The sequence below is a fragment of the Lissotriton helveticus genome, chromosome 7 (assembly GCF_964261635.1).
Source record: "Lissotriton helveticus chromosome 7, aLisHel1.1, whole genome shotgun sequence".
Lineage (NCBI taxonomy): Eukaryota > Metazoa > Chordata > Amphibia > Caudata > Salamandridae > Lissotriton > Lissotriton helveticus.
The window spans coordinates 1265577328-1265594589 of NC_136068.1; the positions used below are offsets into that span (position 1 = coordinate 1265577328).

Below are 17262 nucleotides of genomic sequence, written 5' to 3' on the forward strand. Positions count from 1 at the left end.
TCCTTTGAGCCGCAGGGGAAGTGGACTATAAACAGCAACAATCTTTGGATCATAACAGCAAAAATGAAACACTCTAGTCACCATGAACGTACTAATTAAGTATTTTAAATTGTTTTAAAATAGGTACTATAAGCCGTTTTTAGGTCGAAGGCCTAAAGGCTGCGCTTGCGCAGTCTTAGGCCGGAGATTTAATTATTCTTAGTAGCGCTGTAGGTCCCGCCTTCCTGCCCCGTCTCTCCTCCATTGGCTGGCTTCCTAAACGGAGGCCAGCCATTGGAGGAGAGATGCGTCACTCCAAACAAGCCCCGTCTTTTTCGGATTCGGGGGCGTAATTTTTGCTGTTCTTTAGACAGTGACGTCATGCATCACTCAAAACAGCAAAACCACGCCCCCGATTCCGAAAAATTCGGAACCCTGTGGCAGCCATTTTCCTTTCCCCGCAGTGAGGGTGAGACTCGAGCATCTGCCTCTGCCCCCGTTTGTGCCGTGCATTTGCCCCGCTCCTTGGCGATTTTCGGGTCCCCTGGCAGGTGCCCACCCTGCCAGGGACATCGCCGTTTAATTTAAGGCCGGTGCCCACCCGGCATTGCCAAAGACTTCACCGCCGGGCCCGGGATTCCCACACGCTGCACCCGCCTTCCTGCCCGCCTTCCTGCTCGGGGCCACGCTGCTATTGGCGGACCCCTGAGGCAGGAAGACAGGCAAACGGAGAGAGGACGGAGGCCGGCCTACAAGCAAGCCGGAAGTCCCGCCGCGGAGGAGAAGGAGCCAGCCGCCGTCCCATCTGTGAGCAAAGGGCTGGTCTGTGAAGAAAAGCTGCACTTCACTCAGAGGCGGCAGTGTGCGCAGCACTGTCTCTGTGGGAGAGCTGTGTTGTGTCCCAAGCTGAGGCGTGCACCGGACCTCTCCTTCTCCAGGCGGGTACAGCAGATACTGTGCACGGGACCTGTCCCCCCCGGCCGGCCGGAGAGCTGTGCAGCAGAGTGCACGGAAGCAGTCCCGGCGCAGAGACCGTGCAGAATATAGCAAGAAAAGAGTTGTCAAACACTCATTGCTGGTTTGGTGTGCAGCAGAGAGCAGAGTGCACGGAAGCAGTCCCGGCGGAGAGCTGTGCAGCAAAGCAGCGGCATGCCTCTCTCAGCCTCCTGCTGACCGTGGACAGGCTGCGCCGCCAAGGTTCGACTGACGGTAAGGGTAACGCTCTGAAAGTTGTCTCCGTCCTGCCATCCAACTCTCACGGCTCCCTCTCCCACTACCCTGACCTGCTTGACACTCTCTGATTTTGTTTTTTTATTTTTTTCCCCCATCGCTGAAACCCCCATTTTGATCTCGGTGCAGCTCTATTCCTGCCCTTCGGCATCTCCTGTTGCAGTTCTGGGAGATGTACACTGCTCTGCCTGTGCATTCGTCCCTGCCCTTGTGCTCCTCACCCTTGCCCTTCAGCTTCTCAAGCTGTTTGTGGTGGGAGCCATGCCCTGCTGTGCCAGTGTACCTCATTCCTCGCCTGCCCTCTCACCTTTGGCCTTCCGCACCTCTGTAAGCGCGCTGCAGCCTTGGAGCGCTGCTTTTTAGTTTTCGCCTGCAGAGCGCTTGCAAAATCTCTTGTAATTAAAAAGAAAAATATTGAAACAGGTTTACAGCCCACCCATTAGTTACAATTGGTTATCTGTGCGGTCACTCCCATACAGTTTGCGGTTGGTGGCAAGTGTCCTCCCACTAGCCACATGATTCTTGAGGTACATTGATTTAGTTAGGTTCTAACACTCCATAAGAGTGCATGTGTTTCCCGACTTTCTTCCCTCTAGCAGCTCACCCTTTCCATGACACTTCCTGCACCCAGAGCATCTTTCCCCCGCGTCATTGCTTACACCAGCCTCCACGCACACTCTTAAACACCAAGTAAACCTTGGTAAACCCGTAGACCACGTGGCACCCACAAGTAAGTAGCAGGCAGGAAAGGGATCGCCTTGGTAAGACCTAAAATCTTTAATCTGCAGCCCGCCCCGGTTTGTAAGAAAGCATGCTCCCTTTCCTTGCATACTCTATGCTAGCGATAAATGTGCCATCTGTTGCACTGCACAGGTATGCGCTAGATCCATGCTGTGAGGAGAACCGCACACAATGCGGTATTAATTCTAGTTATGGTATTTCGTGGAATTGAAAAATGAAACATTCTCTTATTTGAGTATCAGAATGTTGGCAAGCATGAGGTGGAACACTCTTGATGTCATTGGACACTGAACAGATTATTCTGTGGCTTTTTTTTTAGGACTTTTGCCTCATTTTGCTTACTCTGTCCTCCGAAGTTTCCCCTGTTATTGTCTTAATTTTTTACAAGTACATGAATAGGCAGTACATTTCACCCCCCTTACCCCACTCTTCTGTCTATTCACACTCACGCCATGTGCCCAGTGGGTCCAGAGAACCGCACGTTTCTGGGGCTCGCTCCACAGCAGACCCACAAAGTAATCAGTTTTTTTTTAAGCAGGTCCGTCATATGGCACGTTACTTGGCATATCCTCTTAGGTGTTGAGAGGGAGTGACTTTGCTAAGATGGGGAGCTAGTGGTGTTTTCCAACGTAAGGAGTTCTTCTCGCAATGGCTGCCATGTGTCACAAGGTCTACATGCTATTGGTTGCCAGTTAGCGTATAGCTCACAGTTAGTGTTACAGTGGATTAAGCTGTTAAGCCTTGCTTTTTGTGTAGGAGAGTGCTTGCTGCCTCAAAGCGGCGTGAGGTTTTAGGGATGTCATGTACATAACATAGCTCGTTCTGGTGAGGGTGTGATTATGATGTGAGTCATGTGTGACAGCTCTGCAAATATGACCATCCAATATTGTTCATCCTATCTCGGCTCCACGTCATACGTGCAAAGTCCACAAGCGGTGTGTAGCATTTGGTGCAAGTGTCTCTCACTACCTCACTCTCTAGCTCACAACCTCACAACTTCACTCTCTCTCTAACTCACTACCTCAATCACTCTCTATCTCACTACCTCACTCTTTCTATCTCACTAACTCACTCTCTCTTTCACTACCTCTCTCTCTATCTCACTACACCACAACATCACTCTGTGCTTATATCTCACTACCTCACAACATCCCTCTCCCTCACTACCTCACTCTTTCACTACCTCACTCTCTCTTATCTCACTACCTCACTCTCTATCTACCTCACTCTCTCTCTCACTACCTCCCTCTCCCTCTATTTCAATACCTCACTCTCTCTCTGCTAATGCAATAGGTATCACATATGCAAAAAAAGCTAATGCCAATAGAAATGACAATGCCATTTATTTAGGGATACAAAAAAGATAAAAAAAATAATGAGCAATACCAATAGCTCTACCTATAATATTGCCGAGACCATTGCATTGTAAATGCTTGTTAATAATACTGTTTTTACACTTGCTGATTGTAAAAACTAAATAACCCATCATTATTGACGATGTTACCTCATCTCCAGTGCTAACTTCCTTTTCCTGGTCTGATTTCAGTGTGATATGAACCACGAGAGGGTTATCCGGTCCGAAGAAGGCGAGAACTTGGCAAAGGTGCGTAGCTCTGTTTTCCATCTAAAGTGAATTGGATTTATGTTTCCAACTTGAAACAGCTAGTCACCCAGTCCCTTTCTCTCCTATCCGTGATCACTGCCATCGCCCCAGGCACTGTCTACAGTAGATTCAATCTAAATGCATCTAAACATTCACACAAAGTCTTGCTAAGAGTTATTCTTAGAAGGGTTCCCACGGCCTCATCATCATCATCATCATCAATAAATCTTTATTCGGCTGCAAATCACCCATAAAAGATTACATAATAAAAACATTTCATACAATTAATATACTCAAATTGATGTTAAAATATTGTTTTAAGCAAAATAAAATCATTTACCTACCATTAGGCAAATAAATTAATCTTTCAAGAGGAGCAAATATTGTAACGCAGCCCTGCACTTTCTTATATTTAAAAATATTAACAGTGGTTTTAAAAAAGCACGTCTAGGAATAGTATAGAGTCCACCGAAAAAACATAAAATGTAAAGCGCTCTGTGCTGATTCTGAGTCACAAGGACACATATTCAATGTTGGGTCACAATGTGCATCACGCGGATAGGAAACCAATAAGTGGACAATGCCCATCCTGAATCTTATAAGATAAAACATCTTAGGGTGATTAAAAAAGAAAGAGAGATAGGGTTCAGTACCTAAAGAACAAACCAGCAATGAGTGTTTGACAACTCTTTTCTTGCTATATTCTTCACGGTCTCTGAGTTCATAGCTATATGTCATAAACATTCTTTTTAATTTGACTCTTGGAATTTTCCCACGGCCTATTAGTGATTGGCTGTCATCGGGTATTTCAAAATATGTTTGCCTGCTATTGGTTACTTATTCAAAGGGGTAATCTCTGTTAACATATAAACTGTACATCACTTATTACTTCTGTCAAACACACATATTAAGTAAGTTGCATGCTTGCCTGCCCCCAGTTAGTCAGTGATAGCTATGGGTGAGGGTGATTGCTTGTTACTGTACACTTACTGATAAGAGGTAACATCTATTTTACTTCTCAGTAGGTAATTGTCAGTCACCAAAAGAGACAGTCAAAAGATTTTATTATTAGACAGAAGGAAAAGATCCACTATATTTGAATGTGTTTAACATTTCTTCCAGCAGTGGAGCCTCGGGAAACATTACTAAACTTGCTACAATGTTTTTTTCCCTTAATCATTTCCTGACTCTCTCTCCAATGCGTTTTTCTGATTGGAGCCCTTGCTCTGCCTTTCTTTTCATTCCAGAAGTGTGGTACATCACCTTACTATTAATTAAATGTTGCAATTACTCCCAAAACAATAACCATAAAATGGCTTACATTTCCAAAAATATGGGATCAGTCCAAATTGTACGTTTTGCAATTTCATAATTTTCTTACCCACAAATATTTGTAGCACTGTCTTTCACCTATTACTTAAATGAGGGGGACCTCGTTAGTTCTTGACTGAGAACATTATCTGTCGACTAACAGTGGTTCATGTAACTTGGTAGTTGTGTTATTGAGTGAGATGATTGACGGTCATTTATCAATTGTTGAGGTGGTGCTTACATGTCACCTCTTGGCTTGTTAGTGAGAAAGAAGCAATAGGAGAAAAGCAGAAGCCTCTGTAGAGCAGTGTTCTCTCATTCCACCACCACACCAGCAACCACCAACACCACCACCGTTACCACCGCTTCCAGTACAACTAACCAATATTAATTACTATCACAGTATTACCACCACATCACAACTGCCTCTCCAACAGTTCTGCTTCTCTCTCAAGCACTGCTCTCCAAACTACCAGGAATAGCTTCAGCATTACTAGTCACATTGTAACCACTAAAATTGTAGTCACTGCTAACACTACATCATCACTACATATTGTACCAGAACTGCAACCACCGTTAGCATCCTAGCCCACTGCCTAGGGATAAACAACCTACATTGAGTGAATATGACATGGTAAGGGGGATTTTAATTACATGGATAAACTTTGGCAAAGGGTTATAATGCTATTAGAACACTCCACCCACTGAGGGTAGAATGTTTATAAACAAGAAGCTACAGAAAGGCAATCATTGAAATGTCGCAGCAGGTGGTCTTTACAACCCAATATGGGCACGGTTCCACTCTATTGTCTTCAATAGAGCTCTCACAATTCCTGTGCACTGTGAATGATATTATAGCCTCATATCCTTACATCCTAGTGCCAAGGGCTATTCGGGTTGTTAAAGTCCCCGAATCTGTGCTAGAAAGAGGGCCTGTAACAACCAGTATAGCCGCCTGAGGCAGAAGGGCAATAAGGCTATTTGAACATTCCACCCACTGAGGACAGAACATTCTAAATTAAAAAGGACAGAACAGAGAGACATGCATTTGACTGTTGGAGAAGAAGGCTTATACCAGCCATTATTAGCCCAGAGCCACTTCATTGTCCTCAATGGAGCTCCCCACATTCCAATGTTCTAATATAGCCTTACAGCCAACTGCCGTGGGCTATACCGGTTGTTAAAGGCCCTGACGTTATAACTCCGAGCCGCACATAAGGACCTATTACGCGGTTGAGGGCTTTTAACAACTGGTATAGGCTGAAGCATAAGGGCTCTAAAGCAATTAGACCATTTCACCCTCTAAGGGTAGAATGTTCTACATTAAAAAGGTAGAAATATGAAGACAAACATTGGAATGCTAGAGGTCCAGGCTTATATCAACCATTATAAGCCCTGAGCCACTCCATTGTCTCCATTGGAACACTCAACATTCCAATATTCTAATACCCTCTTCACCACTATCTGGGATTCTGACTGGTAATTTTGTTTTTTTGAGGTTAGGAACAGAAACAGAGAGTGTTTCAGGAGTCAAAAAGTAAACTCATTGCCATGGATGCAACCTAGAGCAGATGGAAATTAAGTATAGCCTGCTTTTCATTTTCCTCCTTCCCATTCCCATATTTCTTTCTTTCAAACCTTTTCTCAACACCCAGTCTGTCTTCCATTCAATGCCTTCACCCTGGTTTCATTAACTGTCTCTTTTATTACCATCTCACCATTGCTACACCTGCCCACTACTCTCCATTAATCCACCCTTTGTTCTCTTGTTTCTCTATCTTCCACTATTTCCTTCTTGCAATTCTCCATTTTCTTTATCATTTCCCATTTCCTTAATTTCCTACTTTTAGCATGTTCTATTTTCAACACTATCTCGCTCACCTGTACTCTCACTCTTCTATGCTTTCTACACCTGTACCTCCCCATTTCCATTCCCCACTCTGGTCTTCCTCTCCCTCTTTTTGCTGCCATGACATCTTCATTTTTTTGTCCATATACAGGAGTATGGGGTACCCTTCATGGAGACCAGCGCCAAGACGGGCTTGAACGTGGAGGTGGCATTCTTGGCTGTGGCAAAGTGAGTGCAGCAGAGAAGGGTATGCTAATTGCATGGAAAAATGTCCTCCTTTCATAAGAGAAGTGTGCGCAGCAAGGTGACCTTATTGTATGAGCGAAGTCGAATCATAGGGATGTTTTCATTTTAAGAGTGGCTTGTACTAAAGAGTGGCACTGGCATATTTCCACCTTTCTCCAGACTTGTGGAATGCTTTGTACTGCAAAGTCCACAGCTTTTAGATGTCTGACTTGTGGTCACAGTGCTAGGAAAATACATTTCTCTTGGCATTGTGTGCTTAGTGACCTAACCAAAGTGGATGCAGTTTGTTTACATTGGAACCACTGAGCATGCTCAGAGACAGAACTCTTGGTTTATGGTGGGCTGATTAAACGCTAGGTGTAAAGTCCAGAAGACTAGGGGCCTCATTTACTAGTTTTTGACAGCAAGACCCTTTGCTGCGCTGCCCTGTTTCAAAAGAAAAGGGCAGGAATGCACTGTATCTATGAGATAAGATGTATTCCTGGCCTCTACCTCTGCGCTGGCACACAATTGGCTGCCTTGCGCCAACGCAGGCCCCCTCATACCATGGTGCTAGGGTGTCTGTATTGTAGGAATGATTGGACCTTCCTGCACAAAAACCATCAATTGAGGCATTCTCCTCCTATGTGTACTGTGGTATGCAGCACCCAAAGAAAGAGGAAAAAACAAGGAGAAATTAGGTTATTTATCCTCATTGCGCCTCTCCTAAGGTAACAAGGCAAATGGTTAGTCAAATAAATTCAGCATCAATCAATAGTACAATATTCTAAATACAAATTCATACGGACTGGCTCTAAAGAGTAAGCAAAAGACAACACAAATTATTGTAAGTAAATCAATAGAGAGTCTGGAATGCAGCCTGCCTCCTAAAAAGACAGGGAATTTCTAAGAACAGAGTAATTAAACAGACTAACTTGGAGCCTGCTCTCTAAGGAAAGCCCAGAAGGTCTATGAGATATACTAAGTACACGGTTAAAGAACAGTCTGTCATAAGGAAATGATCTATAATAGTCGCTGAAAAGTATGGCTTACTTCTCAGAAACAGTGTGTTATATACCTTTTCAAACATAGAAATAATTATGTTAACATGGTGTGAAGCAAAAGCTACATACCAATATTAAATGGTAAAACAGAAAACACATTAAATGGAAAATGACTTTTCCTCTACTACTAATGAATAATCCTGTATTATGTACGGAAGAAAAAACAGCTGCTCATTAAAAAATATATACACAAACTCTAATAGAGCAGAGGAAATGGCCTTCTAAAGATACAAACTAGGTGTGCTCCTTTCAGAAGGCACATCACAAATACAACAAGCATTGGCATAGCCAATAAGTCTCGCCTTTGGGACCGTATAAGTGGTTAGTCATGCTGCACATTATCCTGACTTGTAGGATTGATGATACTCTTATTAGATCTGGATGCAATGACAGAAGCAACATACAAGTCGGGCTAAGCACTGATTTCTAGCTTTAGCATTTTAAGCCACGTCCTTAATTACATTGGCCACGCCACTTTGGGAGACCCCCCTCCAGTTTTTTCATCCCACTTAAAGCTCTAGCAATAAGTAACGCTACAAGATAAACAAAGAACGGAAGGTTTTCGAGTAATAACTATGTACCTACATAAAAGTTCACACTGCGTGTGCCGAGGACTAGCCAGACAGGCATCGCAACCACGTTTACGTTCCAGTTCAGCACAACCTAAAAGTGCTGATGCATTCAGAATGCGCATGTGAAGCCCAAAGGGTACGGGAGTGGCACAATAAATATGACGTCACACTCGACCACTCAGAATGTGCCTGTGATGTCAAGGCGTGATAAACATGAGGTTCCATTTAATGCATTCAGAACGCACCTGTGACGCCAATGCACATGGAGAACTGACACGATAAACACTAAAGAAGCGCGCTTCGCGCATGTTATATATTCATCCTGAGATAACAACCAGCTACAAAAACATACATTGCACTGCTTCAATTTCAATCATTGTAATGCACCTCCCCTTTATCAATGCCCCCGTACTTCCTGTCACGACAAATTAATAATATGCAGCTCCTTCTGGTAACAAATGCTACAGCTCTTTTCTCATGCCAGCCGCTAATCACTACATCTGATTGAAAAATTACACCAAGAGCAATACCTGCCTGTGCTGTAATCCTCAACGAGAGCCGCATCTGTGCCTGCGCACTTGGTAAATAATGGATTGCTGACTGCTCGCCCCCCCCGTACAGCTGACTGCTCACCTAATTGACTCAGGCATGCGTCGTGGGTCACGTGGTGCCCGTGCAGGTGTATTGTACTTGTGACTTGAGAGATTCCCTCCTGTTCACTCTCTGCCGGGAGAAAGAGCAGCTTGTGCACTGGCATGAGGCAAATCTACGCTCTGCATCCTTGTAGGGGAAAGTGGGAGAGTTCCGACTCCGAACTGTAAACATTGTGTGATCTGCGCTGTTATTCCCCTCCTCCTCATTTAACTCGTCATGCTGATTAAATGTGTCACGATTTAGACGTCTGTGTTGACAGTTGTAATACCTGATCGTAAGTGACATTAGATGTAATTGAATCGCCCACAGGGCACCTGCAAACGATATTTGAAGGAACTGGCGCACGGGGCAATGCTGTAGCCAGACCGAGCTAATTCAACTCTACACATTCTACACATGTTGACACAGTGCCTCAAACCTGGCAAGTGGACACGGCTTCATGATGAATAGAGGGTTAACGGCACAAAGGGGATCCATGACCCCTTGAGAATAAGCTTATGCAATGTACTCTAGGAAATCACAGAGCTCTGTTGGCTATTGCACAGTATTTGCAAGCGTTTTGTGAACAAGTTATCTGACTGCGGGGAGCCGAGGATTTCATTTTATTTTTGCTTTTCCACCGGAGTCAAGACAGCAGAGGTGAACAAGTGACAGCCTAAAAATGTGGGCTTTACCGCGCCTTTGAAAGTGTTTTGTGGAGAAAACCTTGCAAATCGTCGCCTGAGAAAACAGATGGCCCCTGCGCGTGTCGCTGCTCCAGTAAGCACGACATTGAAAGCTGATTAGACAAGCGGGGGAGCGATAATTGCAAACAGATGGCGCCGCTGCTCGCTCCCACAAGGTAAACGCTGTACATGCACAAGTGCTCATTGGAAACAGTGCAGTACATTATTATTATTATTATTGGGACATTTGTAGAGCGCTGCGTTACGCACACCGGCGTGTCCACGCGCTGAAAGAGGAAGAGGCAGCAGGCAGGGATCACAAAGACAGAGCCGACCATTATTTTGTGTAGAGGAATGTTTTCAGTCTCGCTCGGAACCTGGCTTCCTCCGGCTCCAAGCGCAGGTCCACTGGTAGTTTGTTCCAGTTATTGGCCGCCAAGCATCTGAAGGACCTGCCTCCCATACGGGCTTTCTTGACTCTAGGGATCCTAAGGAGACCGGCCCCTGCGGATCGAAGCGCACGTGTTGGTTGATACACTTTGATCAGTTTATTCAGAGGGCCGGGTGCCCTGCCATTAAAAATTCGATGACAGGTACAGAGGGCTTTAAACTCCACTCTTCTCCTTACAGGGAGCCAGTGTAGCTTCTGAAGCGCCGCCTTAGAAGGCGCCCTTTTGGGCAGCCTAAGAATCAAACGAGCTGCCGCATTCTGCAGCACTTGCAGGCGTGCCATGCTTTTCTCCGAAGCCCCCAGGTACAGCAGGTTCCCATAATCCAACCTAGCTGTCACCAGGGCATGAACCAGGGTTTGACGGGCGCTAATCGGGAGCAGGTCGAGGACCTTTCTCAACTTCTTCAAAATCCCGAAGCAGACTCCTACCACCCGATTAATCTGGGGGCCAAAAGTAAGATCCGCATCAAACCACACCCCGAGATTGCGTGCCTCTTGACAGGGGGTCGGGGTTGGTCCAAGACAAGGAGGCCACCATGCCGACGACCAAGCAGACTGGGCTCTCCCCACCACCAGCACCTCTGTCTTGTTGCCATTAAGCTTCAAACAATTGATAGCCATCCACTCGGCAAGATCTTTCATGCACGAGCGGAAGCCATCGGCAGCAAGACAGGGCGCGTGCGATAGGGAGATCACCAGCTGCGTATCATCGGCATACGAGACCAATTGGAGACCATGACTCTCCACAATCGAGGCAACCGGCGCGACATACATATTAAAAAGGGTCGGGCTCAATGACGAGCCCTGCGGTACGCCTTGGCCCAAGGGAACCCCCTTTGAATAGCAGTCTCCCTGCCTAACTCGGAAGCTTCTCCCCATGAGGAAGTCCTGGATCCATCTCAGCGCGGGCCAGAGATGCCACCTCTGTTCAGACACTGTAGCAGGATGTTATGAGCTACAGTGTCGAACGCCGCGCTGAGGTCCAACAAGATCAGGGCCATAGTTTGGCCTGCATCCACCCCCTCCCTCAGATGTTCCGTTGCCATAAGGAGGGCAGACTCGGTGGAATGGCGTGGCCTGAAGCCAAACTGTGTCGCGTGGAGCAATCCCGTCTCTTCCACGTGCTTCATAATTTGAGTATTAACCACCTTTTCTGCCACTTTGGACAGAAACGGCAGGAGGGAGATGGGCCTCAGATTCTCTAATACCTCGAAGCCTAGGTGGGGTTTCTTTCGGAGCGGGAGCACCACCGCCTGTTTCCATCCCTCAGGGAGCTTCCCCGCACTGAAGGAGATGTCCAGGACATGCCTCATATAAGGTTCCAAAACTTCAAGGCTTTCCGCCAGGCGTTTGGGAGACACTGGGTCCCACGGGGACCCTGATTTAACAGAGCGGCACACCACTACTAAGTCCTCAGGTGGAGGGGTGTAGAAGTTAGTGAGGTGCCCTGCCGACTCCGTGTCCGCAAAGGCTGCTGCGAGGTCAATCCCTGTTGTCGGGTTGGGGAAAGTCGAGTAGATCTTCTCGACTTTAGTTGAAAAATATTCGGCAATACGGTCACAAGACTCCGTGAGTTTTGCATGCATGAGACATGCATGAGTTTCCGAAAAAGTCCTGAGTCCAAGAAGTCATCCTAAGCAGCGCTTGCGCGCTGCGTTAGGCTCGACCTAAAAAGAAATACATTTTAAGATTCCCTCATAACAGGACCGTAAAACTGCTTGAATTAAGAGTATTTTATGAAATGGTGAAGGACCTAATTTAACTCGAAATACTGAAGAGAGAAAAATGAAAAAACATAAAATGTGCACTATACAACCACTGAAATTGGATCTGAGGCCGAGTCATGGCAACTGAAAAACATGTATATGTTAAATAGAGTGAATTTGCATTCTTTGCGGCTCATTCCTGTTAATAAAGCACACATAAGTTGTTAATTCTAAGTTCACTCTCCCTCTTGCAACAAGGATTCCTCTAGCATGCTTTAAAGTTTTCCGTGTTAAGAGCAAGGGAGTGTTTTATGTTGCTCGTGGACTGAATTCTCAAAACATGGCGGAGGATTATAGCTGACCATCCTTCCACACTTTATTTCATGAACATTTGAAGTTACACAGACTCCTACAAGCAAGCTTGCCATTTCCAATACCGGGACCGTTGCACAGATTGGAGAAGTATATAGGCATCTAGTAACTAGTGACCGTTTGCCTCTTGTTAGAGTGTTCTCTTGGTTGACTTGTAACATGGAGAGGCCTTACTGCTAGGTTAGCTACAATGTGTTATTTCTATTTTCATGGAAATCTCCTGTGGAGGAAGACCTTGCAGATAGCTAATTATTTCTGTTTTTTTGTTATGGCTTTGGGCCATGATGAAGGTGGAAGGAAAATGAGGGTGCTCCACCGAAACATACGTAGAAGTCTTTTAATTTGCCTACTGCTGTCTCCAGAAATAGTGTTTAAATATTTGAAATAATCAAAGAGCATTACGTTAGAAGGTGTAGCTCAGGCAAAATTACATCTAAATTAGTGCCACACAACAGCATCACATGTATTAAGCCATGAGCAAAGCCACCAATGTTTGTGGACTCAAGATAGATTTATTTCATCAACTGCAAGTTGTATATTCATATTTTGCCATTAATCTTTGTTACTTGTTGTGGGCAAACATGAAAACTGATTTGTTTGTAAAACGTAACCACAATGGCGATAACAAATGTCTCTCCAGAACAAAATGTGGCATGAGTTTATTCCCAAGACCACCAAAATTGGGTGGGAGAGCACTTAGTGTATCAACATATTATTTCCCAAAGCAGAGGAAGCAGATATGGGTGTTTCTGCATTTGATGACCGGTTGCCTTATATGCTAAACACTCTAGAAAGAGATCCACATCCAGTAATTCCTAAATGTAGAGGCCAATAACCACAGTCCCATTGTGCTGGACCCCAGTTAACCTCATCTTCAATAGTATGCGAAAATGCCCTACAAAGAAAAGGGCCCTGAACTACACTGTCTTTCTTCATAGCACTCTTTTGGACACCAAATGCCAAAAGCACCAGAAATCTGGTTATTTATTCTATTTCTGTCAATAGAATTATTCCTTAGGTGTCAAAACAGCAACTGCCTGAAGGCCTGCTATGGAGGAATGGCTGACCCTTCTGGTTGACATTAGCCCTGAAGCAAAGTCATCTTTCCACTGGAGTACATGATATTTGTGAACTAGACTGTGGCATAAAGACTAGTTAATTGGGATGATGTACCTGAAGAAGTTGATCCTGAGGACCATGTTGTTGACTCCTACGTTGTTTGTAATCGTTGTAGTCATCATTCGACTAAAACGACACACTCCTGGGGGCGTGACACACTCCTGGGGGCGTGACCAACTGCTGAGGAAGATGGCCGCACACTAGCACGGCTCCGGCACAACACACCCGGCAAGATTCATCCACATCTTAACGAGCCATAACTAATGCTGTTAGTGCCCGGGAGCATAGGGAACGTCCCTGAAACTAGCATGCCGTGATTTGGGCACTGCAGTCCGGAGATAGGATCCAGGTCCAGTTGACCGCGGAACAACAATGGTGCCGAGGCAGCCCTGAGAGACGCTGCAACGTTGAGGGTGCACCCGTGAGGAAGACGGTGTGCGGCGGGGGGAGGAAGAAGTGCTGTTGTCCCCTGCCACACTGTACAGAAAAGAGGTCTCGTACGGGAACTGACCCAAGCGGCGGTTAGGTCTGGGAGAGACGGTGAGCACCGACGATGCCCCCAGGGGCAGAAGGCGATGTGAAACAGCGGAGAGCAGCCAGGACGTGCGACGTGGCGGCCCTTGCCGTCTGAAAACTAAGCCTGCCGCTGACACCGATACACTCATGACCAGTGGGGAGTTGCGGGTGGAGTCATGCCCTGCCAGCGGCTCTCCCGGACATTGCAAATTTGACTGCGTGAATGGCAGGAACACAGGCCCAAGGCACTCATATCAGGCTGCCCCCGCAGCACAAGTACTGACTGAGGGGTTTTCTGGAGGAGTAAGGATGCATCAAAGCTGGCGGTGTACGGTACAGTCTGGTGACAAGTAGGTGCAACGTTCAAGGCAACAGTTGTTGTGGCAGGAATTAAAGACACTCATTATTGCCTGGCTATGCTGCGAGGGCTGCCCAGGGATTGTCGCAAACACATCTTTCCAAGACCATTGGGATCGGCCCAGTGAAGTTAAAACAAAGACCCGGGGACAGTGCAGCAACCACCCATAAGAAGCACTGCGGCACAAGAGAGTTGCGCAAACTGATGGGCCCTAAGGAGTACTGACGAGCCGGGGACTAACTTAATGAGCATCGCCCGCATTGGAGTGGTGACGCAGGTTTGTGTGCAGATCTTTAGGGCTGCTCCCGGGCTGAGGGAAATATCCCTGACATCAAAGTACCACAAGCGTGGGGGCACCCCTAGGATGGAAGATAGGCGAATAAGGAGGTAATGCGGGACACAACACAGGGCTTGACTGGTGATGCTTGATAGGCCGGACAAGGCATTTGCCCTATAGAGGACGGCGGAGGGCAGCCGGCTGGGTCCAAGAGCAATGGCCCACGCCCCACGCCCACGTGGAGAAGAAATGGCCAGAGGGAAAAGTGGCCGTACAACAATGCAAGCAAAACCTGACAAATATGCATGGCAGAAAGGAACAGACGCAAAGGAAAAGGAACCTGAGGGTGCACACAACACAAAAACCCCGCTGAGGGACAAACCAACTTGACCCTAAACAACATCATGTTAGCCATCACTACAGTTAGAACATCTCTGGAGGCCAGGATGGACAGCGTGTTCATCCAAAGTTTCCCTGATCTGGGTGGATATCCACAATATAAATGCCAGAATCAAGGAGGTGGAAGCCACATCAAACATTTTAACCACAGACTCCGCCATGCTTAAAAACCAGATCAAAGAGCTCCAAGCAAGCAACGACAGGATGGAAACTCAGTTGGACAATTACGAGGGGAGTGCTCAACGCAATAATGTGCGAATCCTTGATGTACCTGAGAGAGCGGAGGAGCAGGTGGCGGACCTGTTCATCGAGGACCTCATAAGAAAGCATCTGCAACACAAAGGTCTGTCCAAATTTTTCTCAGTCAAACAGGTGCACATAGTCCCAGGTGGGAGGCCAAAACCTGGAGCACCGCCCAGGCCTATCTTAGTGTGCATATTCAACTTCCGGGACAGAGATGCAATACTACAAATGGCTCGCAGTGTACCCCCGGTCCACCTTAAAAAACGCAGGATAACATTTTTCCAGATTTCACACTGAAAGTGCAAAAGCAACGCCGCAGGTTCCTGGAGGTTAAGAGAGTGCTGCGGGAAAAGGAGGTCAAATATGCGATGATATTCCCTGCCAAATTAAGGGTCGAGTCATAGGGAAAGGTGTGATTCTTCAACAGCCCGGAGGAAACATGAGACTGACTCGAAGGTTGGCGTACGATCGGGAAACGGCCGTACCGGGACCAACGTGGGCAACCAAACAGGACCAGGCCTGGAAATGGTACAACAAATAAGTCAAATGGCAGCATGTAACGAGACTCCCTGGAGGGGGGGCAACAGTGATTAACAAACTATAGTTATCAGGGCAGCGATGAAGGATCTCGGGGAAACTCCCCAATATGGGCGCAACCCAGAACTCTCCTGAATATAAGAAAATGAATCGAGGACGACAAGGACAGTATCGAACATTCGAGAATACCCTAGGTCTACTACGCAAGTATTATGTAGGGACTTGTGTACAGTGTTCAACAAGGCTCTAGCACTAACCAATCCTGGGTATGGGGGGGTTGGACCACGCACCACACTTAGTTTAATGGGACAAAGTGGGCGACAAGCGCTCTGCAAATTGGGGGGGTGCGTAGTTGCAAATCTACTGTGCACAGCAGCAGGAAGGGGGGAGTTAATTTAGTTTAGTGTCTGTATGCTATCTGCAATGTTTGATGTTTTTTATGATTCAGCTAGAGATACACAACTGCAGGCAGGCACGGGTGGACAGTCCCAAGCGGCGGGCGGGTTCGGGTGGGCACTAAGTGAGAATGGACATTACATATGATGCCAAACACAACCATGGCCAGTCAATCTGCATCGACCTTGAAAATTCTCTCATGGAACGTTAATGGTTTGGGAGACAAGATCAAACGGACTGCGGTCGTTCAATATTTACGCAGACATGCCCCCGACCTGGTGCTACTCCAGGAGACGCACATGCGTGGGCATCACTACCTGACACTGAATAGGTTTGGCTACACCCTCCAGGAACATGCGGGCTTTACATCACCGTTCAAGGGGGTGGCGATCCTGATAGAAAAATTCTGTATTGTTCATCCCAGACCACGCCTGGCGGGAGCCGCTGGGGAGATTTGTGGCCCTGACCGGGACGTGTGAAGGCCGTCATCTAAGTTTATGCTCCACATACATACCCTCGAGACTTCACGCAAGCACTTTCCCGGAGTTAAGCGTGACACCATTGGGCATGCCACCCAGGTTGTTGATACTGGGTAGGGACATGAACTATGTGATGTCCCAGGAATGGGATAGAACAACGCGACAAACTAGGACTGACAAGGCAAGGCCACTCCAGGCCTTTGCCTCTGCAATGGGCTTATCGGATTTATGGAGACAGTATAATCCCTTGGATAGGCAGTTCACGCTCATATCCATCGCACAATGTAGCAGGTCCCGCCTAGACTATATTTTTACACAATGTACACACGCGGGACTCTTCCGGGGAGCCGTCACATGGCCAGGTGTGTATCTGACCACTCTTCGGTGGAGATCTGGCTTAATGGCCCAACCAGGGACTTCACGCTTCCCCCTCAAATTGCCCTGTGGCATCTCAAGGACAGAGACTTCCAGGACAAGCTCAGAGAATGCACTAAACAATACTTTGCCGAGAACTCA

General features: G+C 46.7%; 1 protein-coding gene across 3 annotated transcripts in view; it reads left to right on the forward strand.

Annotated features, from left to right (window-relative positions):
- RAB37 (RAB37, member RAS oncogene family) overlaps positions 1–17262 on the forward strand; it is a 425057-nt gene that overhangs the window by 372332 nt on the left and 35463 nt on the right. For all 3 annotated transcript variants that reach the window (XM_078654470.1, XM_078654467.1, XM_078654468.1), the window contains 2 exons: positions 3497–3553; positions 6865–6941. In XM_078654470.1, coding sequence (XP_078510596.1) covers positions 3497–3553; positions 6865–6941 — 134 coding nt within the window. The remainder of the gene's footprint in view (positions 1–3496; positions 3554–6864; positions 6942–17262) is intronic.